Raw genomic sequence first — 23,792 nt, forward strand, 5'->3', positions numbered from 1 at the left:
GACCTTCTCACACTACTAAGTGCCAGTATTCTTAGGTGAGCTGGGATATATTGTAGAACAAACAAACAAACAGTTGAGGCAAGCTACTGAATTGTTTTTGAGCTCATTTTAAGATAGCATGTATTTTTAATTGGAGTTAAAGCCCAGAGTAAATTTTTACTTTTATTAAGTTGAATCTCCACTTTGATGGAAAATTTGGTTATTTTCTGTAAATCTCTTGTTCTAAAATTAATTCTTCATTGATGGGAGAAAATGTTGGATATTTTTCTAAAATAAACTAGACAGTGTTTCAGGATAACATCTTAATGTTTAATGGTTACATGCGTTATAGACAGCTAATGAAGAGGGTTAAGATCTTATTTATGTTCATATTAGCAGCATCATTATTTGAGTCTGTTATAGACTCAAATTGACATTACCAAGAAGTAATTGTGATTCAGTGGTTTGCATATATTTAAGGTTTAAAAGGTTTGTTTTTCTAATACAGTTGCATAAACAAATCTTTCTTGCTTCTATGTTTTATATCAGCATAAGCTGTCTGAGTATTTTGTTTAGTTTTAGTACCCCTAGAAGTCAGAATTTAGTGGAGTAAGCCTTGGCTTGGATGGACTTGTTATATCATATCAGATTCTGGACAGTAATTTGTTAGGCTGGTTGGAAAATATATATATATTCTGATTTTTAAAGGTTTCATTAGAAATAATTGATTATCACATTTACTTTTCTTAGAAATTTTTCTCAGCATTGACTTTTTGTTATATCTTTAACTTGGAATAAAACATAATTCTGGTTGACATTTTTATTAATACTCTGAATAAAGTGAGGTTGGATTACATTGTTTTCTGTTACCAAATGAAAAGGACAGGGTACTGGAGCAGATACATACAACTAATTCCACCACTAAACATACAGCTCTTGAATACTAGTTGTATGTCTTTGGGTGAGATATAGAACTATTAACCTTAATTTTCTCATCAGGAAATGGAGAAGTAGTGACAGCACCTATTGTAGGGCTACAGGATCATTGGGAAGATCAAATTAGATAATGTATATGAAGTGTTAAGCATAGTGCTTGGCATCAGCAACAGCAGCAGATGCAACAGCATCCTCCACTCATCATGTATCATCTCCACCTTCATTGCCCTACTTCAGGCCTTCATCAAGGCTTTCATCAGACTTTCACTGTTTTTTGCAGAACCTTATCATCCCATTCTCCATATTGTGATCAGTGACCTTTCAAAGCACAAATTTGATCACACTACCTGCTGGCTTAAAATGCTCCATTGACTCGTCTCATTGGCAGGATAAAATTCAGACTATACTATATATATTGTTTTTATGGTGTTCCATTACTCTTATTTTCTGTGGATTTTGTGAAAATTAGTATTTATATTGGTTAACAGGATATAGATGTAAATAATCTGTTTAGATATTAGCAGATATAAGGGTAACATTAATGGTTGATGTGTACTTCACATCAAGTTGCAGGTCTTGGATAGTTCACGGAAGGTGTCTTTTTGGCTTTGTTTTTGCTTTTTTTTTTTTTTAATTCAAGTTTCAGGTCACTTTGGATAGTTTGCCTTGTAGATTTACTGCTTGAACTTTGAAGACTGAAGAACAGGGACCTCACAAAGGGAATGTAATATAATGATAATAGAGAAAATATGTATATATTAGGTTAGCTGTTATTGTTAGGGATTTCCTCAAGAATCATCTATGTATTGACTATAATGTATATTTATATCTTATTGCATCAAACAGCATTACTGCATATTGATGAAAATCTATGGTAGAGTGCCTGTTTGGAAACCAAGGATAAATGGTTGCTATGTGAGTAAAGTCATCAACTGCCAGCACAGCCGAAAGCAGAAGAAATGTATAGCTATCTACCCACAGCCTATCACTTTCTTTCCATTCCTAGCCATCTCTATGGGCTTCCCAGCCCTTGACTTTTTCTTCCTGTAAGCTGATTCCTTTTTACCATTCCATTCTTTTTGAAGTACAAATGTACCCCAAATTTTTAGATAGTATGTTAAGCTTAACTTGAATTAATTATTTCCAATTCTATTTGTGGACAACTTGTTACCTTTAATAGTTAATAGTCTGTGCCAGAGCCACTTAGTATCTAGTCAACAAAGAAGTACAGATTAAGTGCTGAAATTGAAAGCGTTTAATACCAGCACTTTGGGAGGCCGAGACGGGCGGATCACGAGGTCAGGAGATCGAGACCATCCTGGCTAATACGGTGAAACCCCGTCTCTACTGAAAAAAATACAAAAAACTAGCCGGGCGAGGTGGCGGGCGCCTGTAGTCCCAACTACTCGGGAGGCTGAGGCAGGAGAATGGCATAAACCCGGGAGGCGGAGCTTGCAGTGAGCTGAGATCCGGCCACTGCACTCCAGCCCGGGTGGCAGAGCGAGACTCCGTCTCAAAAAAAAAAAAAAGGAAAGAAACCCCTTTAGCAATTTGATGCTACCTAAACATTTGTTACTGCATTTTACAAAAGTAAGAGTCAGCGGCAGATTGGAAATTAAAACCAGAACCAGCAGCTAAAACAAAAACCCTGGTCTTTCACTACAGTACGTTTGAAATTTTCTGGTTTATGTTGTTAGGACATTGCAGACTCTGGATTTACCTGCATTCTGACAGCATGACACTTTTTGTCAGAGTAACAAGGCCAGGCAGGTAGTTTAAGATGGTAGGCACAGTACCAGGTGGGAAGTGAAAATATACTACACTGCTGCCTCTTCTGAGACAGCCATGCAGTGAGGCACCCAAGCTTCATGGAGAGTCTGTCTTCAGTCCTCAGTCCTAGTCTTTAAATGCTCCCAGCCCTGGCCCTGGACCTGTGTGGTACGTGAATCTTTAGGTAATTCTGGTGCTGGCTGTTGAGCTCCTCTCAAGCTGTGCATCTTAACACTGGAGGCTCCACATCCAAGAGGGACACACTGTCCCCACTGTGCCTTTTCTGAATTCCTGGCCCACAGGATCTGTGAGCATAATAAAGTGAATGTTCTTTTATGCCACTAAGTTTGAGTAACGGTTTGTTATGTAATTGTACTATTGGGGAAAAATCCCTAAAAATTGGCCTCACCTAGAATTGTTATTTAGAAAAAAACACTGGTGAGTGAAAAAACCTTGTCCTGCCATTGGTGTGTTGCTTTTTAAGTCATTATAGTATTTTAACTTTGTAAATACATGTAAAAAGGTAGTTAATAATTTCAGTGTCATATTTAATTGCCTAGGTATGTGTGAGTTCTAGGCTTCATCTTTTATGAACCTTAAATTATGCTTAGTGCATTATATACATGGATGTTTTCTTAGACTAATAATGTATCCAGCACTAAGCTACAAACATCTCTAGACTTTACTAAGAGCCAAACCCAAAGGACCTAATTTTTCAGAACTAGTCTCTGTAAAATACCATAAAAAAAGACTGTGTAGGTTCCTTTTAGCCCGCAGTTTTATTAGAATATTATTAGGGGCATTTCTAAATTTGAATGATCCTAATATACTCTGAATTTTTGAAATATTAGATGTTTTATCTAATTGAGCATTAGTAAACTGACAAAGTTTCCTTGGTTGTAGGGTTTTCATATTAAATCTACATTGTTTTAAATTAATTTAATTTCTTTGCATATGATAATATTACTTTTTTGGTACTTGGATCTGTAGAAGATGGATATAGCTTTTCTTAGAATACTAGAACACAGGAGACTCTTTTTCATTTTTGCTGTTATTTTCTTCCTCCTCATTTAATTGTCCGTTCACTTACACATTTATTAACCATAAGATAAAATAATAAGTGTCATTTATTGAGCATCTGCTATGTGCCAGGGACTATGCTAGGTGTTTTGCATACTATTAATTCATTTTATCATCTGCAAATGCAAAGTATATATTATTTCCATTTGACAGATAAGGAAATAAGCTTGTATATTAATATTTGAATTAAAGCAAAATAACATGAGGTTGTTATTTCTAAATGGTTTTTGACCCACAAGTCTAGTGCCTCGTATATAAATACCTGTTTATCAACAAGAGAGCCACATCTGACTTTACCCAAGTAGCTAAATTACTCAGATTCATGTATTTTCATTTAATGGACCAATTTGTCCATTAGTACTTTCTTTAACCCTGGCAGAAAAATGTTTTTATAGTAATCCTAACCTGAGTTTCATGATGAAATACTGAAAATAACTCATGGTTATTAATGATTTAATGCTAGTAGTATAATGGTAACTTCGTTGAGGTTTAAGAGGGAGGTTAATACTGGGGTCTGGAATCTACTCAGTTAATCCCAGCTCTACCCTGTGCTAGTTGTATAACCTTGTCAAGCCTCTTCAGCTTCCTTATCTGTGAAATAGGGATGTTATAACTGTACTCTGAGGTAAGCTTATTTGGTTTTTTAATTATGTGAGAAATTTTACTAAACTGGACATTTTTTTCTTTTTTGTATTTGTAGGGGCTAGCTTGGGCTTTTAGATGGAACTAAACCGGGCAATCTTTGCAGTTGTGTTGTTGATGTGTGTGGCACTTCTTCTCAGAATTCTCATTATTTGTTCATTTATAACAGCAGTAGTCTTATGCTTTATACTAACTTTTTAAAAATTGGCTTTTCTCTGTTTTTTTTTTTTTCTTTGAAAAAGGGCTGGCCGGGCGCGGTGGCTCAAGCCTGTAATCCCAGCACTTTGGGAGGCCGAGACGGGCGGATCACGAGGTCAGGAGATCGAGACCATCCTGGCTAACACGGTGAAACCCCGTCTCTACTAAAAATACAAAAAACTAGCCGGGCGAGGTGGCGGGCGCCTGTAGTCCCAGCTACTCGGGAGGCTGAGGCAGGAGAATGGCGTAAATCCGGGAGGCGGAGCTTGCAGTGAGCTGAGATCCGGCCACTGCAGTCCAGCCTGGGCGACAGAGCAAGACTCCGTCTCAAAAAAAAAAAAAAAAAAAAAAAGAAAAAGGGCTTTGAAACACCAAAAAGTTAGTTCTTTGAACATTGGGCATCTTAAGTATGTTTATTTTGAGCTTAGTCTTCAGTTTAATATGTGTCGTATCTATAAAGATTTTAATGAGAACAGGAAAACAACTGTATATATTTGAATAATTATACAAATTATAATTGAAAGAAAAATACCATGCCAAATTAAAACTAATGTTAATTCTTGTGATCATTTTTTCTGAGATCTGATGTTTTTATTTAGCATAATGGACATCAACTTTATGATATTGGAATATACAATAATTTTTCCTTTGAAATTAATAATTAATGTTGATTATGGCTTTACTTAGAATTTAAGCAGGTTTCTAGCCCAGGATCTTTGTATGTGTTGTTCTCTCCTCTTGGACGACTCTTCCCTACTTTCCTTGCATTTCCTCTCATTAGGGCTCATGTAAACACCATTTCTTCAGAGACGTTTTCCCTCTACATTGCTGTACTCCCCACTCCTCGTTTTTTCATAAGTCGATTTCTTTCATAGATTTTATTACAGCTTTAAGCTACATTATTTGTTCTTTGTACCTATTTGTTGTCTACCTCTGCCCATTATAACTAAGCTTCACAGGATAGAGGGCAATGTGTCTTACCTACTGCTTTCATATAGAGTGACTAGGAGAGCATTGACAACGCCACCAGCAGTCAATGCTTAGTAACTATGATGAGTATCAGTGAAAGAAAGAGGTAAGTAGCATCATCCCAGTTTTACAAGGGTCACACAGCTGCTCAGTGGTAGGACTGGAATTTAATTCCAGTAGTCAGTCTAATTCCAAACACTTTGTTTGGACCCAGGAGAAAGCAGTTTTATATTCTCAAAATGAATCATTGCCATAATCCTGTGATAAGAATCATTACTCACATTTTACAAATGAGGAAACTGAGGTTCTTTGTGACTTTGTCAAAGGTGCATTACTGCAAAACTAGAGAAGCAGTTTATTTGGCCTCAAACTCAGTGTTCTCTAGTGAAAATCAGAGATAGCTTTTATAAGCTTACTTTTTGTGTGTTGTGGAGTCTTTTTCTGTGATCATTTGAACTCAATCTAAATCTACCCTAATGTGCTTTGATGCATAGTTCTCTTAAGGGAGGAAAAGTAAAGGAGTGCATTTTCTATTTCAATCTTGCAGCCTTAGCTAAGCCCAGGTAATGGTGTTAAACAGGTAGCAATTTTGAACTTGGAGGCTTATTTCAGTGTTTTCAGTAATTCTGTCTTTCTTTCAGCAAATATTTACTGAGTACCACTTATTTGCCTGATTCTATCGTAGCTAAGCACTGGAAAAAACAATGCTGAGCAAGACTCACACCCTACTCTCAACATAGTAACTATGTAAAAAATATTTAAAGCAGACTTTTCTTAAAAAATGTAATACTGAAATGAATGAGATACCTGTAGTCACTAAACTGGAAAGATGCCCATGAGATACTGTTCATTTTAAAACTGAATTGTAGCCCATGAGATATAGCATGAGTCTACTTTTTTTGTTAAAAAAGAAAGTGTATGGGTTGGGCATGGTGGCTTATGCCCATAATCCCAGCACTTTGGGAGGCCGAGGCGGGCAGGTCACCTGAGGTCAGGAGTTGGAGACCAGCCTGACCAACATGGAGAAACCCTGTCTCTACAAAAAATACAAAAAAGTGGCCAGGCATGGTGGCACATGCCTGTAATCCCAGCCACTCAGGAGTCTGAGGCAGGAGAATCACTTGAACCTGGGAGGTGTAGGTTACCATGTGCAGAGATTGCACCATTGCACTTCCAGCCTGGGCAGCAAGAGTGAAACTCAGTTTCAAAAAAAAAAAAAAAAAGAATGTGTATGAATTATATAAAAGAGAGTAACCTGCGAAACTGTGAATAATTACTATATCTAGAAGTGGGATTGGATAAGCAGAAGGTGGAACTTTCTTGTACACATTTTTCTAGTGATAGGATCAAGAGTAATTTTTTTCTTTTTAAATATTTCTTAGCATTTTTAATATAGAAAAAACTAAAGGATGTAGAGAAAATTTTTATATGGAGAACGTTTATAGATATACTATATTTGAAGTGAAAAACAGTATTAGAGTATGATTTTGATTTTCTGATGTATCTAAATTTTCTCTGTAATATGACTTTCATAATATGACAATAAAGAAGTTTTTATTAAAGCATTCTTCCTGCCCTGTTTTCATTAAGAATCAAATAAAAACAAATAAACAAGAAAACTAAAGCAAGCTAAAGATCTTAGCTAAAAATGGGAGTTGGTGGTAGTGGGAATGTATAAATAGGGAAGCACCTTATTTTCTGATTTTTGGTCTTTCCTGATGTGTCATCAATTAAGTTTATTTGCTGAATTTTAATGCTAATAATGACAGCTAACATTTATTGGGTGCTTATTAAAGCCAGATACTGTTCTAAGTACTTTACATATGTTAATCCTCCGAGGTATGCTCTATTATTACCCCCATCTTAAAGATGAGGCTCAGAAAAGTTAAATATTTTGCCTAAGATTACAGAATTAGTAAGTGGCACCCCTATGATAAAAAGCTATGTAGTCTTTCTTTTGCTATTTCTAAGTGCCAGTTTGTGAGCTCTAAATACCAATCCAATTTTCAATAGAGGTTTAGGTTTTTCTGCATTAATGGAAAGAGATTATTAATTTTAGGTCAGGATTCTGGCAGTCCTAGTGTCCAAATGTATTTTTCAGCCCCATCAGGGATTGTGAAAGAGCCTTTGTGATTTCTACATCTCACCAGAAATGAACAGATATGGGTGATAAAATTGAAGCTAACATGTTGTTTGTTACATTCTGGGTTTTTTTTCCTCCCCCTCTGGCAGCTTGGTATAATGGAAAAATCCTGGGTTTTAGCTTCAGTTAGATTTCAGTTTAATTCTGGCTTCAGCATTTTCTACCACAAGCCTTTAGTCGAGTCACATTCCTTTGTTTCTTCACTTGCAAAATAAAGATGATAATACTGCCCTTTTAGGATGGTTGTGAAGATTACATGAAATGATGTAGGCAAAAGACCTTTAACATAGAGTCAGGCATATAGTAGGATCTTAATAAATATTAAGGCATTTCTTCAGGTAGGTGTATCAGAATAAAATGAGGATTAGCCTTGGGAAACAAATTCTACCTGATTTTCTACTATAGAATGCAGGTACAACTGCTGCTGGAGAATATTCTGCAAAAAAAGTGTTAATATTTTAAGATGCCTGATTAATTTAGTACATACTTATATACAGACTTAAATTACTTGTGACAATTAATAAGTTAATTCTTAATTACTCTTTTAGTTTGTTTATTTATTTATTTATTTATTTATTTATTTTTGAGGCAGAGTCTGGCACTGTCTCCCAGGCTAGAGTGCAGTGGCACCATCTCTGCTCACTGCAGCTTCCACCTCCCAGGTTCAAGCAATTGTCCTGCCTCAGCCTCCCGAGTAGCCGTGTCTACAGGTGTACACCACTATGCTCAGCTAATTTTTGTATTTTTAGTAGAGAGGGGGTTTCACCATGTTGGCCAGACTAATCTTGAACTCCTGACCTCAAGTGATCCACCCACCTTGGCATCCCAAAGTGCTGGGATTACAGGCATGAGCCACAGCACTGGTCCTGTAATACATTTTTCTATCATTTTTTTTTACTAATCTTTTCTTTTTTCTACTATTTAATGTTAAATGTTACCCGTTTCTACTTGTGCTTTTTTTTTCACCTTTTCCTTTAGGCGGATTAAAAAAAAATGTGATGCATTTTACTCTGCTGTCTGTACAGAAAAATATATTAATATATTTATTAGAGTGATTGCAGACCTGACCTGTGCTGCCCCTTGCTATCTAATGTAGTTTAGAATTATGATGTCTTCTTAAAAAGGGTAGAGGAGAACAATTAGATTCTGACCAGGGAAACAAGGAGCTGCCTTTTCAGTTGATTTGGGATATATTCCTTAGTTTATTTAAAATTGCTTTTCTGGCCGAGCACAGGGCTCACGGTAATCACAGCACTTAGGGAGACCGAGGCAGGTGGATCACCTGAGGTCTGGAGTTTGAGACCAGCCTGGCCAACATGGTGAAACCCAGTCTCTACTAAAAATACAAAAATTAGCCAGGCGTGGTGGTCTGCACCTGTAATCCCAGCTACTTGGGAGGCTGAGGCAGGAGAATTGCTTGAACCCGGGAGGCGGAGGTTGCACTAAGCCAAGATTGTACCACTGTACTCCAGCCTGGGTGACAGAGTGAGGCTCCATCTCAAGAAAGAAAGAGAGAGAGAGAGAGAGAGAGAGAGAAGGCAGGCAGGCAGGCAGGCAAGCAGGAAGGAAAGAAGGAAGGGAGGGAGGGAGGGAGGAAGGAAGATTGCCTCTCCCACAATTTAATAATTGAGTATGTTTATTATGTGTTTAATAGATGAGCTCAGTTTCAAAATACTGACTTTATATATGACTTTATGATTTAACTAACCTAAGATAAAAGGTATTGGGCTTAAGGAAATCCAGGAATGGATGATGAATCCAAGAATGATTGGAAATCCAAGAATGACTTCTTAAGTATTTCATTTTCAATGAAATGGATATATATGGAAACTATCTTCTTTTAAAAACACAAATTTTGGCTGAGCACAGTGGCTCACACCTGTAATCCCAGCACTTTGGGAGGCCTAGGCAGGTAGATAATGAGGTCAAGAGTTCGAGACCAGTCTGGCCAACATGGTGAAACCCTGTCTCTACTAAAAATACAAAACTTATCCAGACGTCGTGGCAGGTGCCTGTAATCCCAGGTACTCGGGAGGCTGAGGCAGGAGAATCACTTGAACCTGGGAGGCGGAGGTTGCAGTGAGCCAGATCATGCCACTGCACTCCAGCCTGGGCAACAGAGCAAGACTTTGTCTCAAAAAAAAAAAAAAAAAAAAAAAAGAAAACCCCCACAATTTTCACTTTCTACCTCTGTGAGTTTATTTTACTGTATTAAGGAAATTCTTTTTTTTGAGACGGAGTCTCACTCTGTTGCGCAGGCTGGAGTGCAGTGGCTCAATCTCCGCTCACTGCAAGCTCCGCCTCCCCGGTTCACGCCATTCTCTTGCCTCAGCCTCCCGAGTAGCTGGGACTACAGGTGCCCGCCACCGCGCCCGGCTAATTTTTTTGTATTTTTAGTAGAGACGGGGTTTCACTCTCTTAGCCAGGATGGTCTCGATCTCCTGACCTCGTGATCCGCCCACCTCCGCCTCCCAAAGTGCTGGGATTACAGGTGTGAGCCACCACGCCCGGCCTTTTTTCTTTTGAGACAGGATCTCACTCTGTTGCCCAGGCCGGAGTTCAGTGGTGCGATCCCGGCTCACTGCAGCTTCCACCTCCCAGGTTCAAACAATTCTCCCACTTCACCCTCACGAGTAGTTGGGATTACAGAGCCAGGCCACCAAGCCTGGCTACTTTTTTCATTTTTATTAGAGACAGGGTTTCACCATGTTGACCAGGCTGGTCTCGAACTCCTGACCTCAGGTGATACACCTGCTTTGGCCTCCCAAAGTGCTGGGATTACAGGGGTGAGCCACTGTGCCTGGCCAGGAATTCTTATTTTTTAAAAATAATTTTCTTTGTAAATTTTACTCTCACTATGTTATCTCAGCATAGTAATGGAAATGAAATATGTTCATTATTAACAAAAAAATACTAGTTTTATTCTATAGTCTAATGTACATCATCATCAGTTCAGTAACTGAAAATAATATTTTAAGTACTAAGTGTAATGATTTTTCCTTTTTACTATCAGCAGTTTCCTAAGCTTGTTTATTTGTTAAATAATAAGCTCTTCAGGAATTTGTCATTCTCTTTTCTAGGATAGTACTTTTGCTGTAAGAAGGTTGGTGCATGAGAGTGCTTGAGTACATAAATGAAAGTGTTAATTGTTAGTAAAAACAATAATAAAAAATTAGAAATTCTTTAAGTAGATTGGATCTGGAACAAAGTGAAAATATTTTATATTTTCCTATTAATATAGTTCTCCAGTATAGTTCCATAGACCCATAGTACCCCTTAATTCTAAATTGTACATTAGGAAATTTTTTATATTTTCCTTTTAGAAGAATTGAAATCAAGTTCTGCCACATCTGCCAAGCCTGGTTGAACTTTCATTCTGTATACATCATTATTCATCCTTCATCTGTAGTCCAGGATACTTAGTTACTCTCATCATGACTTAATTTTTTCCCTACCTCCTGATTATCATAGATATTAGGGGCCCTCACTGGAATAATATAAGAAAAAATTGATCCCTAAACAGCAGATCTGAAGAGCCCTCTCCCCAAATACTTATTTATTCAATGTACTATACAAGGGACCTTACTTTACTTCTCTCTGTTAAGCCTCATAACATCTATATCATAAAACTATCTTGGGGACTATTGATAATGTATATAAAGTGCTAGTGTGGGCTATCTAATACATAGCAGATAATCAACAGGAGGCAACTGCTGCTTTTATTCTCTAAAAATGTCTGGAACAAAAGCCAATACATGCCTTCTGCTGAAAGTGCTCATTTGGGTCCTGATTTTGGTCACTGCTGTTCTTCCTGGAATCTTTACTTCTGAACAGTAAACAATGCCAGCAGAAACTAAAAGTGATCATTTTTCTTCTCTCTAAAGAAAAATTTAATATTGACTGCTTTTGTTAAAATAAGACATTATATTATGTTTATTAGGCAGATATTCTTGAGGGAAAGTGTTTTTTTTTCTTTTTTTAAAGATCTCTCTTATGGCCTTGGCTAATATTTGAAATGTTGTATCTTAGAACAATCTTCATTCTTTGTCACAATTAAGGGATGGTTTGACTGGATTAATTTTTTCCTTAGAAAATATTCCGTAATTTTAAAGGTATTTATAGCCTTTTGGCTTCTAGCTTCCATTGGTTCGGTTGAGAATGGGTTTTTTTTGGACCACTTTGAGTCTTTTTTTTTTTTTTTTTTTTTTTTTTTTTTGAGATAGAGTCTTGCTCTGTCACCCAGACCGGAGAGCAGTGGCACAATCTCATCTCACTGCAACCTCCATCTCCCAGGTTCAAGCGATTCTCTTGCCTCAGCTTCCTGGGTAGCTGGGATTACAGGTATGCACCACCACACCTGGTTAATTTTTGTATTTTTAGTAGAGACAGGGTTTTGCCATGTTGCCCAGGGTGGTCTCAAACTCCTGGCCTCAAATGATACACCTGCCTCAGCCTTCCAAAGTGCGTGGATTACAGGTGTGAGCCACCATGCCTGACCTGACCACTTTGAGCTTTGATCTTTAATCGATGACCTGTTTTGTCACTCAGTAACCTTTAAACGTTTATTCCTGTTGTTTTAAACAATCTACCAGATACCTTTTGGCCTCCGGTGGCTGTTTGGAAATGTTTTGGGGAAAGTTTTGACAGTAAGCATGCCTGGGGATGCTGGGGGAGGGTCTTTTGGCATTTTGTATCTGTAGGCCAATGAAGTTAATTTTCTTGTAGTTAATTTCCTTGCAACAGAGGGAACAGTCTCACCCAAGATGTCAGTGGAGGCTCTCATTGGAAAAGTTGTAACCCTGGGGAAATATAAGAATAATTACAGCTGCATGTTGATTATGATGTATGATGAGAGAAACAAGACACATACACCAAAGACCAATGAGTATGTTTGGTATGTTTGGTAATCGTGTTATAGACATGCTAAGTGAAATTATGGAGGAAGAAAGTATAAGTGACATGGTACAAACTGAAACAGAATAAAAATCACTATGTGAAATATAGCCATCAAAAATTATCTATATATATTTATCATGTTACTTCTTGGACATTATAGGCACTGTTATGCTTAGTAATGTTTCTGACACTTTTTTGGTATTTCCACTTTTGACACTTTTCTGTATTTCCAAGTAGTACCTACTCTTAATTACTTTGACAGATCAAGAAAATTAACTCTTTTGTATAGTAGGATATCTATGTGTAACATAAACTCTTTTTTTATAGTAGGATATCTGTTTGTAACATAAACACGTAGCAATTCCCAGATCCAGAAAGATTTGAAAAGAAACATTTTTGCTAAGGCTAGAACATGACTGATAATAATAGCTATATATTTCTAAATTAGAGTGGCATTCAGAAAGAGTTGATCAGGGTTGTACTTGTGCAGTTTCATAGCAGTTTCTGAGTTAGCAATTTGCAGATCTGTTTCATTAATGTTTTAGGAGATGATTTACCAGAATAGCGTATGTAAGTAGCTGTATTATAAGAATTTGGATTATCCACCATTTTTCTGTGGTCCATTTTACTACTTTGCTTTATTAATGTTGCTGACTAAGAAAACTGTACATTAGAAATGCAGGACTCCAAGGAAGCAGAGAAGGAGTAAGATAATGATGTAGGAAGATGGAAGAAGATTTTAGAATAGTAGTTTGATAATTTTGTATTAATAGAATAAAGCATTTTGAAATAATTATTAATGCAGAGTCTTCATCTTAATTTGCATATGGTATACTTTTACCTTTCAGAACCTAAATCACAGCCACAGCAGCTTCATCAGGGACAATACAGATCGTCAAATACTGAGCAAAATGGAGTAAAAGATAATAATCATCTGAGACATCCTCCTAGAAATGACACCAGGCAGCCAAGAAATGAAAAACCACCTCGTTTTCAAAGAGACTCCCAAAATTCAAAGCCAGTTTTAGAAGGCAGTGGATTACCTCGAAATAGAGGTTCTGAAAGACCGAGTACTTCTTCAGCATCTGAAGTATGGGCCGAAGACAGAATCAAATGTGATAGACCGTATTCTAGATATGACAGAACTAAAGATACTTCATATCCTTTAGGTTCTCAGCATAGTGATGGTGCTTTTAAAAAAAGAGATAACTCTATGCAAAGCAGATCAGGAAAAGGTCCCTGCTTTGCAGAGGCAAAAGAAAATCCACTTCCTCAAGAATGTGTAGATTATAATAATCAAAAACGTGGAAAAAGAGAAAATCAAACATCTATTTCTGATTATTTTTATGACAGGAAATCACAAACAATAAATAATGAAGTTTTCAGTGGTATAAAAATTGAAAAACATTTTAATGTAAATACTGATAATCAGAATCCAGTTCGAAGTAATAGTTTCATTGGTGTTCCAAATGGAGAAGTAGAAATGCCACTGAAAGGAAGACGAATAGGACCTATTAAGCCAGCAGGACCTGTCACAACTATACCCTATGATGATAAAATATTTTACAGTAGTGGGCCCAAAAGAAGAACTGGGCCAATTAAGCCAGAAAAAATACTAGAATCGTCTATTCCTATGGAGTATGCAAAAATGTGGAAACCTGGAGATGAATGTTTTGCACTTTATTGGGAGGACAACAAGGTATGGATGCTTTAAAGATACTATACACTAATATTACTAAATGTTACATTCTAGTGGGACTTTCTAGAAGCTGTCACTTTGGAACTATGAGTTTTTTCCTACTATCGTACCTGTTTAAAATCTTTGAACAGATTTATAGATATATGAAGGATAAACAAAATATTTAATATTTTTATAGATGCCTGGGGACAATCTGTCCCATAAGATTTGGTTAAGTTCAGTTTGGCTTTAGCTTACGTGCCAGAAAAATATTGTAAAAGTAATTATGTGAAGTTGAACTTTATTTTACTTATCATCAGCTGAATTACATATGTTTGCTTTTCACTCTGGTAAAATTACGCTGATTCACAAGGAAGAAAATCAGTTGAGTGGCACAAAATGAAATTCTGCAGATTTTCAGTTAAAGAAAATAGTACACATTCAGCCTACTTTTTAAAAAAGTTAACATGTAAGTTAATTATTTATCTTGTAATGATTTAAAAATTATTAAACCATCGCTTCTCGGCCTTTTGGCTAAGATCAAGTGTAAAAATTATTAAACCAATTTTTAGTTTTATATTATATGGTGGCTTAAGGGAAAGAGAAAAATTGTAGGGGAAAGAAGGAAGGAAAGACAGAAGATGAGGGCCAGAAAGAGTACAGTGGGTCAAGTAAAAGCCTAGCCAAGACTTAGAAGACCGGCACAGTGAGAACAGGAAAGGGAAAGGGACAGAGAGACCATCAGAGAGAAGGGGACTTGGCATATTTTTTTTCCTTCTGCCCAACCTGCTCTTCTGTCAGCTAGTCTTCTCATCCTTGAGGGCTTGGCTCAAACCTCACTTCCTAGAAGAAGCCTTCTTTGACCTGCCCCATACTTCTACTTACATTATTCTCTTAATCAGTGCCTTAATCACTTTTTAAAATTTATCACAATTTGTAAATATTTTTTGTTTTGGTTCTTGAATTGGTATCTCTTTGCACTACCATGATATTAAGTTCCTTGAAGGCTGGACTCTATCTGGTTTTCGTCTGTAGTCTTGCTTCTTTCACAGTATAGGGACTTCATAATTATTTGTTAACTCTGTTAATTAGTTAATTGTGGAGAGAGCACTTATATATGAGGTAAGTAGGATGGTGAGGTGATGAAGACAATAGCAAGGTAATAAAAATGTATGTAAGGGAGTTACAGAGCAAAAGGTCTGGGAGGATGTGAGAAGCAACTCAAAAGAGGAAAAATATTCTAAATAATTTTTTGTTTGTTTGTTTGTTTGAGATGGAGTTTCACTCTTGTTGCCCAGGCTGGAGTGCAATGGCATGATGTCAGCTCACTGCAACCTCCACCTCCCAGGTTCAAGCAGTTCTCCTGCCTCAGTCTCCCGAGTAGCTGGGACTACAGGCAAGCACCACCATGCTGAGCTAATTTTTTGTATTTTTTTTTAGTAGAGACAGGGTTTCACCATGTTGGGCAGGCTGGTTTCAAACTCCTGACCTCAGGTGATCCACCCGCCTCAGCCTCTCAAAGTGCTGGGATTATAGATGTGAGCCACCGCACCGGTCCAAAATAAATATTTTATAGGTTGCAGTTGATACAGTAAGGGTGTGCCTATGAGAGTGTGTGGCTAAAGGGAATGGTATAAGTAAAGGTAACTGAAGATTTCAAGGAATTGAAATTCACATGAGGGATTTGGGTGGATCCTTTATTAAGGATGCTATAGGATTTGGGGTCAAGAACCAGGCCTTCTTGTGTTCATTAAATAATGAGGTATAAGCAGAGTGTTAGATGTATAAGCAGAGTGTTAGATGTTGCCTGATGATAGAATAAGGAGTACAGAGTGAAACAGCTAGATGGCCTAGGCTTTTAAGGTTTTTGTGTGAGTGGGATGATGATTGTTTAGAAACAGCATCTCTGTCACATCTTTACTTAAGCCTGGAAGGAAAGGAGGAGACAGCACTGTGTGTCTTTTCTTTTTCTCTGGAAAAGCAAAAGCCTGGTGTTCCCAGGAATACCAGCAGATTTGGAACTGTTTCATATGGCCACTTCCCGGCTATTAGGAAGGCTTGAAACGCAGATGCAGGTGGTCCTCACTATCCAGATTTTTATTCTTCCAACTCAGACCACTTACTTTCCAAAATTCAGGAACTATTTGTTTTGAGTAGTGGGAGATTCATTATATTTAACTATTTCTCCTTCATGGTGGAGGCAAGAAAAAGTGAAGTACTTGGAAATCAGTGTTTATTGAGCTAACAGTAGCTACCTTAGAAATAATAGTCACTATATCTGATGCTCCCATGAGAGGTTAAGATGAGGATGGAAAAGTGTTTCATGTATTGGATAATGTGGGGTTATTGGTGACCTTGACAAGAGCAGAAGTAAGAGATTGGAATTCACCAAGAAATGTTCAAAATGTTTGAAAGGCTTGGTAAGTGACTCTAGCTTCATTTCCATAGGAGAATATGGGAATTTCAGGGAAGTTCTTCTTCCTTTAGACTGCTAAACTAGTTCAGCTATTTTTTCCTCAACTGGAACATTACAACAACCTCCATATTGATTTCCTTGCCTGAAACTTTATTCCCTTTAAATTTGTCACCAGTATTGCCAATACTGTGATCCTGGTCTTAGACCATGTCATTCCTTCTAGTTAAAGTCTTCACTTGTAGAATAAATATAGAATTTAGCCTTTTTATTGGATATATATCCCAATAAACCCATCATGAGTTGAAAATATCATAAGTCAAAAATACATATATCTTAGTCATGCTAAGATATAGCATGATTCAGTGTTTGTTTAATTTACCTGAACTGGCATAATTTGGCAACTCAGAACAATTTACAGAACACAAAAGTATGGGGCTAAGAAATAAAGGAAGAGGGGAGAGATCGGAAGGTATAACAAGAACTCTAAGATGAGGAAAATTACAACATCATGTCTCTAAACTTGCTAACATTCAGACCTGAAAAAGAAACACCATGAATTCACTAACTACCTTTGTAATATTAAATATACTAGTTAAAAACCAACTATTTTGAGGGTAACTCATTTTTTAGAAGGATGAGGAAAAAATGAATTTTTGTTGCCTTTAGTATTTTCTAATTCTAGCGAACCTCTTAAGAGATACTATTATTGGCTGGGTGCGGTGGCTTATGTCTGTAATCCCAGTACTTTGGAAGGCAGAGGCGGGCAGATCACCTGAGGTCAGGTGTTCGAGACCAGCCTGGCCAACATGGTAAAACCCCGTCTTTACTAGAATATAAAACATAGCCAGGCGTGGTAGCACGTGCCTGTAATCTCAGCTACTCAGGAGCCTGAGGCAGGAGAATCATTGGAAATCAGGAGGCGGAGGTTGCAGTGAGCCGAGATTGCACCACTGTGCTCCAGCCTGGACGGCAGAGGAAGGAAGACTCTATCTCAAAAAAAAAAAAAAAAGAGCGATACTATTAGAGTAGATAGTGTTATACTATAATAGAGCATTCAAATACCCTAGCTTGAAGAAAACATTAACAGCAATTTGTTCTTTGTTTCCATTTCACATTTACTAAGCAACATTCAGACCTACAATTTGTGTCCTGAATGGGATGATCTGTACTGAAAGATTACTCCAATCAGATGATTTATTCCCAGTTAATTTAACAGATAAATAGAGCTATATATTAGTTATTTAACAGATAAGTTTTAAAATTGTAGTTAAGCAATATTCAGACCTACAATTTGAATCCTGGATGGGATGATCTGTACTGAAAGATTACTGCAATCAGATGACCTATTCCCAGTTAATTTAACAGATAAATTTTAAAATTGTAGTTATTGGCCAGACACAGTGGCTTATGCTTGTAATCCCAACACTTTGGGAGGCCAAGTAGAGAGGATCACTTGAGGCCAAGAGTTTGAGACCAGCTTGGGCAACCTAGCAATACCGTGTCTCTGAACATTTTTAAAAATTAGCCAGGTATGGTTGTATGCACCTATAGACCCAGCTACTCGGGAGGCTGCAGCAAGAGGACAACTTAAGCCCAGGAGGTTGAGGTTGCAGTGAGCTGTGATCATACCACGGCATTCCAGCCTTGGCAACAGAGTGAGAACTTGTCTCTAGAAATAAAGACAAATAAATAAGTAGATAAAATTGTAGTTATTAAGTAAAGCAGTTCCTTGCGAGTTTGTTAATATGCATCAGTTCTTAGAGCCTGCTAACACTAAGGAAACGGGTAAGTCTCTGGACTTGCAATGTCTTTAATCCTATAAATACTGCATTTAAGTGATGGGCTTAGCTTCTTACCTGACATTCCTACTTCATTCCAGCCACTTGTGGTGACTGAAACAATGAGCCGCCTTTTTTGCAATTTTTTTTTTTTAGTCAGATATTTCTGTTTTTAAAATAAATTACTCTATAGTTATATATTCTGAATAGTATATAAGAATTGTTGGCTGGGCACAGTGGCTCACGCCTTTTGTCCCAGTACTGTGGGAGGCCAAGGCAGGCAGATTGCTTGAGCTCAGGAGTTTGAGACCAGCCTGGGCGACATGGTGAAACCCCCATCTCTGCGAAAAATACCAAAAAATTAGCCAGGTGTGGTGGCATACGTCTGTAGTCCCAGCTTCTTGGGAGGTTGAAATGGGAGGATCGCTTGGGCTGGGGAGGTGGAGGTTGCAGTGAGCCAAGATCTTGCTACTTTACTCCAGCCTGGGTGACAGAGCAAGACCCTGTCTCAAAAAAATAAAAAGAATTGTCTTACTAATGTTAGTCAAAGGGCTCCAAAGGTAAGTTTTCCTTCTAAAGAATATTACACATTGGAACACTTTAAGAATTTGCATTTCCCTCAAATATTGCCCTTTATAGACAATACCAATTGTCGTATTTAAAACTCCTTTTGCCCCCTCAGTTTTACCGGGCAGAAGTTGAAGCCCTCCATTCTTCGGGTATGACGGCAGTTGTTAAATTCACTGACTACGGAAACTATGAAGAGGTGCTACTGAGCAATATCAAGCCCATTCAGACAGAGGCATGGGTACGTGATACATATTCTGTACAAAGGCATAAACTATTTTGAAGAAAATACATAGCTCTAAAGAATTAGAGAGTCATACAAAATTTGCAAGGGGAATAATATTTTGAATTTACTTATAACTGGCTACCCCTAAAGTAAGATTTGAATTTAATGCTTACACTGAACTACAATAAAAATGAATGCATTGGAATTACTTTTTTTGTATAATGTTTTGTTGTATTATGCTTTGGAAATAGGTGCCCTTATTTACATGTTCGCCAAAAATTTCTACGTGTGAAATGGGTTTTTATGCATATTTTGTTTTTTTCCCAGTTTGTTACTTTGAATTTTACTAAATTATATCCAGCAGTTGTCAAATTCAAATCTCTGTTGGATATGCATGTATCATTTATTATTTTAGTTACAGGTGAAATTAAGAAAAACACTTTAAGTTATATACAATTTTACACTGCATTTACTGCATATATATTGATGTATATATGTGCAGGTTAATTATAAATTATCTGTTTGCTAATTATTGGATTAGTTTTGTTACCAAATGTTATGTCAAAGCTGTGTGATAAATTTGATGATGTAACTTAGAACTTACTGGCCTCATGGAGTCCATTTTAGAAAGAACTTAGTGATTGTATATAGATTGATTCCTACATTTAGGCAGAAACAAGAATACAAGATGTATTAGAATGAGCTCTGTGAAGTTTTTCGTAATTCATTTAGTTTGTGAGTAGCTGTTAATAAATTTATTGTTATAAGCCAATATCAACAAATATGTTGGTATTTTCCTAAAATAGCAAAATATTCTAGAAAATTGCATCATCCAGACAGTAGCTTTCCTCATTGAAGGATACATTGTTTTCTCATGAACTGCTTTTAGTTTTGGTCTTCTAAAATTTTTCTGTCATATCTTCAGTGGCACCCCTTCTCTACCTTCCAGAAAGAGAAATAAAATGGCAACAAAAAACCAAAAACTCTAATAGTAGTAATAATGTTTTGGGCCATGGATCTTTATTTTTTGGCTTTTTGTTCTAGAGAAATTATTTTCTAGATAATTTATTATTTCAACTTTTACAACATAAGATTACTAATGGCTCAAAGTTTAATTAAGAGATTGTCTCCCTAACTCTTATTCTCTAAACTTTAATTGCTCTTTGCCTAAAAACCCCAAATCATCAATATCTAATTTACATCTTTCTTTTCTTGGAGAAACTTGGTGTAACTATATTTTTAGTCTTCCAAGAGGTTCTCATATGATGGCTATTTTCATTCTCTTTTCCATTAATACACACATTTTAATCTAGTTTTGATGATGAAAGTAATTATGTATTGAATCTGTATTTCTAGAAGTTGAGTCCTGGTTTGCTATTTATTATGTTCCCAGTTGTTTTTAGCCGTAGCAGTTAAAGATTCAAAATACAATTCTTATGTTATTTACCTCTTACTTTTTAGGAGACTTAATAAGAGATTAATTTTATTCTTCTCTCCCTAAAGAAAAATTTAGTTTTCTTACATGGTTTCTTCTCTCCTTCCTTTTGCTGTTCCAGGGTGGCCATAGCTGATGAGCACATTTCTTATTCCTCACTGTAGCTCTTCTATTGAGAGGTGTTTGGTCCTGAAGTGATCATTTTCTTTCTATAGTCAGTGACTTTTCGTATTTCTCCCTTAAGAGTCCTCATTGCTTTATCCTTGATTTTAGGTCTGTATAAACTTAGCTGGAAAATCAATTTATCAGGTGTCACAGTTCATTTAATGATTCTGTTCTGAATTACAGCAATACTTTCATATTCTTCCTACTTATTTATGAATATTTATCTTTTATTATGTCATTTATTAACCTATTTTCTTTTTCTGCAATCAACTTAAAAATCTTTTATAAAATATTTGAAATATTTTACAGAAAGAAGCAGGATAGAATCACTGAATCTTTTGGAGAATCTGGTATTTCTTTTCTCATACTTTTATAATCAAATGGTTGTTGATGTTTTATGAATTTGCATAAGTTACTATAACAGACATCTCTGGATCATGCACATCATGATCAGCCTTTCTTCTTTATCTGCATAAATAATTAACTTAGTTGAGAGAAATATCTCCTCGAAATATAGAGGCCACCAGCTTAATATATCTCGACCTATTTGTATTTTAAAAAATATTTGTGTGCACATAGATGTCAAAAAACCCTGAAGAAATATAGTCTGTGTTGCTGTCAGTACATGTAATGTGGAGTTAGTATAGAATTCTCTTAGCCCCTGAAAGTGTTAATGTTGGGGTCTTTGAGTACTTTTTAAAAATTTTGGTGAAGAGGAAACTATAACAAGTTTTAAGTCAATCAAAAATGTACAAAATTATCAAAAAACAAAACATTCACTGTACTAATAAGAAGGTAACTATAACTGATAAATCATACTAGAAAAATTAAAGGGCTGCAAAGCTGCAGGGAAATGGTTAGAGAGGCCTTAGCACAATTATACTATGGATTGTGGAATTTTTAATTTTTTAACTTGTGCACTATATATGTGCACTACAATTTTTTTTTATTGTGAAATGGTATCTTTTATTAAGATTTATGTTTGTTCTTGTTCTTGTATCTTGTATCTTGTTCTTGCCACAAGATTTTGGAAAACTCCTGTTTTCCTGAATGTAGCAGTGATCATTTAGTGAAGTTTTTTTTAAACTAGTTTGCAGAAAAACAGTCAGAAAAGCCTGCATATAAGCCAAAAGCCTTTGTAGAAAATTAGTTGCTTGTATTGTCTTTTAAAAGTATAAGCATAAATCATTAAATAAAAAGCATGATATATGAAGTGACTCGATGACTAAGTTAATAGCCCGTTGTATGGAAAATTAAAATAAAAATCGTTAATACTTTAAATGTAAGTGTTAATGTTTTTCTCATGAAATTTAGAAATTATTTGCCTTAAATTTGTCAGTAGGCCAAATATTTATTTCTCCTTTCCGTGTGGATATATATTTTTACTTCCAGAACATACGCACTTGGGGAGTATATTTTTGAAATATTTTGAAAGTATTAATGTTGGTGTCTTTGAGTACACATTTATATGGCCAAAATGTGTGCTTTGATTATGATTAAATACTAATTTTCTTCAAAATGATTCATTAAACTTCTGTTGTCATCCCTGATTTATTTGTTCTAGCTAGATTTCACCTTTTTTTTTTTTTTTTGGTTTTTTTGTTTGTTTGTTTGTTTTTGTTTTGGCTATCTTAAGATATTCTATCTTTTTTTTTTTTTTTTTTTTTTGAGACAGAGTCTGGCTCTGTCACCCAGGCTGGAGTGCAGTGGCCGGATCTCTGCTCACGGCAAGCTCCGCCTCCCGGGTTTACGCCATTCTCCTGCCTCAGCCTCCGGAGTAGCTGGGACTACAGGCGCCCGCCACCTCGCCCGGCTAGTTTTTTGTACTTTTTAGTAGAGACGGGGTTTCACCGTGTTAGCCAGGATGGTCTCGATCTCCTGACCTCGTGATCCGCCCGTCTCGGCCTCCCAAAGTGCTGGGATTACAGGCTTGAGCCACCGCGCCCGGCCAAGATATTCTATCTTAATATGATGTCTTTATTGCAGTGAACTTTCTAGTTAACACACATGAGATGTGTGTTATTATTTAATAATAATAATATCTCCTCGAAATATAGAGGCCACCAGCTTAATATATCTCTTAGCCCCTGAAAGTATTAACTGGATAAATACTCATTATTAACTGCATAAATGCTCTTATTTATCTCAAAAAATGAGTTCTTTTAACATTGTAGGATTTTTCTTATTTTAGCAAAGTAAATGAAGCATTATGGAGTCTCATGTTTTACTAGTAAAATTACATATGGAAAAAAACAGATTTTCTATTTCCTACCACTGTATGAGAAAACTTTAGGGGCAAAGAAAACCTGCTGCTTTTGTTTTCCACAGGCCCTTTCCAAATTGGTTCCTTTAAACTCTAAAACTAATTCCAGGAAACCAGCAAAAAGATGCCACAGGCAATTTGGAAGCTTGTATAATACCCTGGTGCTGCTGGTCAGGCAAACTTTTTGTGTTGTTCCTTCTGAATTGTTCTCCTAAACCTGGGAAAACATTGTTGGGTCCTCATTTTCCATAAATATTCATGACCTGAATTTTATTGAGACTTTTATATCCTAAGAAGTGTTTTAGAGTGTGTTGATACCTAAACTTTCTTTTTAAAAGTTCATAGTATCCACTTCTTGGTATCAGGAAATGATCATTGTTCAGCTGTTATTTCAACTATAAAAATGATTATTGTGTAGGTAATTGTTAGTTCTAAGACCTTAACATACAATGCACATCATCTTGGCCAGTACTTCTGGAAAGTAATAGGCAAATTGTTATTGTCTTTTAAGTTGTCATCCTAAGTGTTTTTCTGTAGAATACTCATTTATTCAACAAATATTCATTAAGTGTCTAGTACATCTCTTAGGTGTCGGGCACTGTTCTAGGTGAGGGAATACATAAGTCTATAAAACACAAAAATCCCTGCCCT

At 36.4% G+C, this 23,792-nt stretch overlaps 1 protein-coding gene and 1 pseudogene across 6 annotated transcripts in view; both read left to right on the forward strand.

Moving 5' to 3' along the window:
* The window catches only part of TDRD3 (tudor domain containing 3), a 191,530-nt gene that overhangs the window by 134,539 nt on the left and 33,199 nt on the right, over positions 1–23,792 (forward strand). For all 6 annotated transcript variants that reach the window (XM_007960526.3, XM_037986648.2, XM_007960522.3 and 3 more), the window contains exons 11-12: positions 13,462–14,312; positions 19,168–19,293. In XM_007960526.3, coding sequence (XP_007958717.2) covers positions 13,462–14,312; positions 19,168–19,293 — 977 coding nt within the window. The remainder of the gene's footprint in view (positions 1–13,461; positions 14,313–19,167; positions 19,294–23,792) is intronic.
* Positions 14,806–14,876, forward strand: LOC119620116 (U2 spliceosomal RNA; annotated as a pseudogene).

The sequence above is a fragment of the Chlorocebus sabaeus genome, chromosome 3 (assembly GCF_047675955.1).
Source record: "Chlorocebus sabaeus isolate Y175 chromosome 3, mChlSab1.0.hap1, whole genome shotgun sequence".
Lineage (NCBI taxonomy): Eukaryota > Metazoa > Chordata > Mammalia > Primates > Cercopithecidae > Chlorocebus > Chlorocebus sabaeus.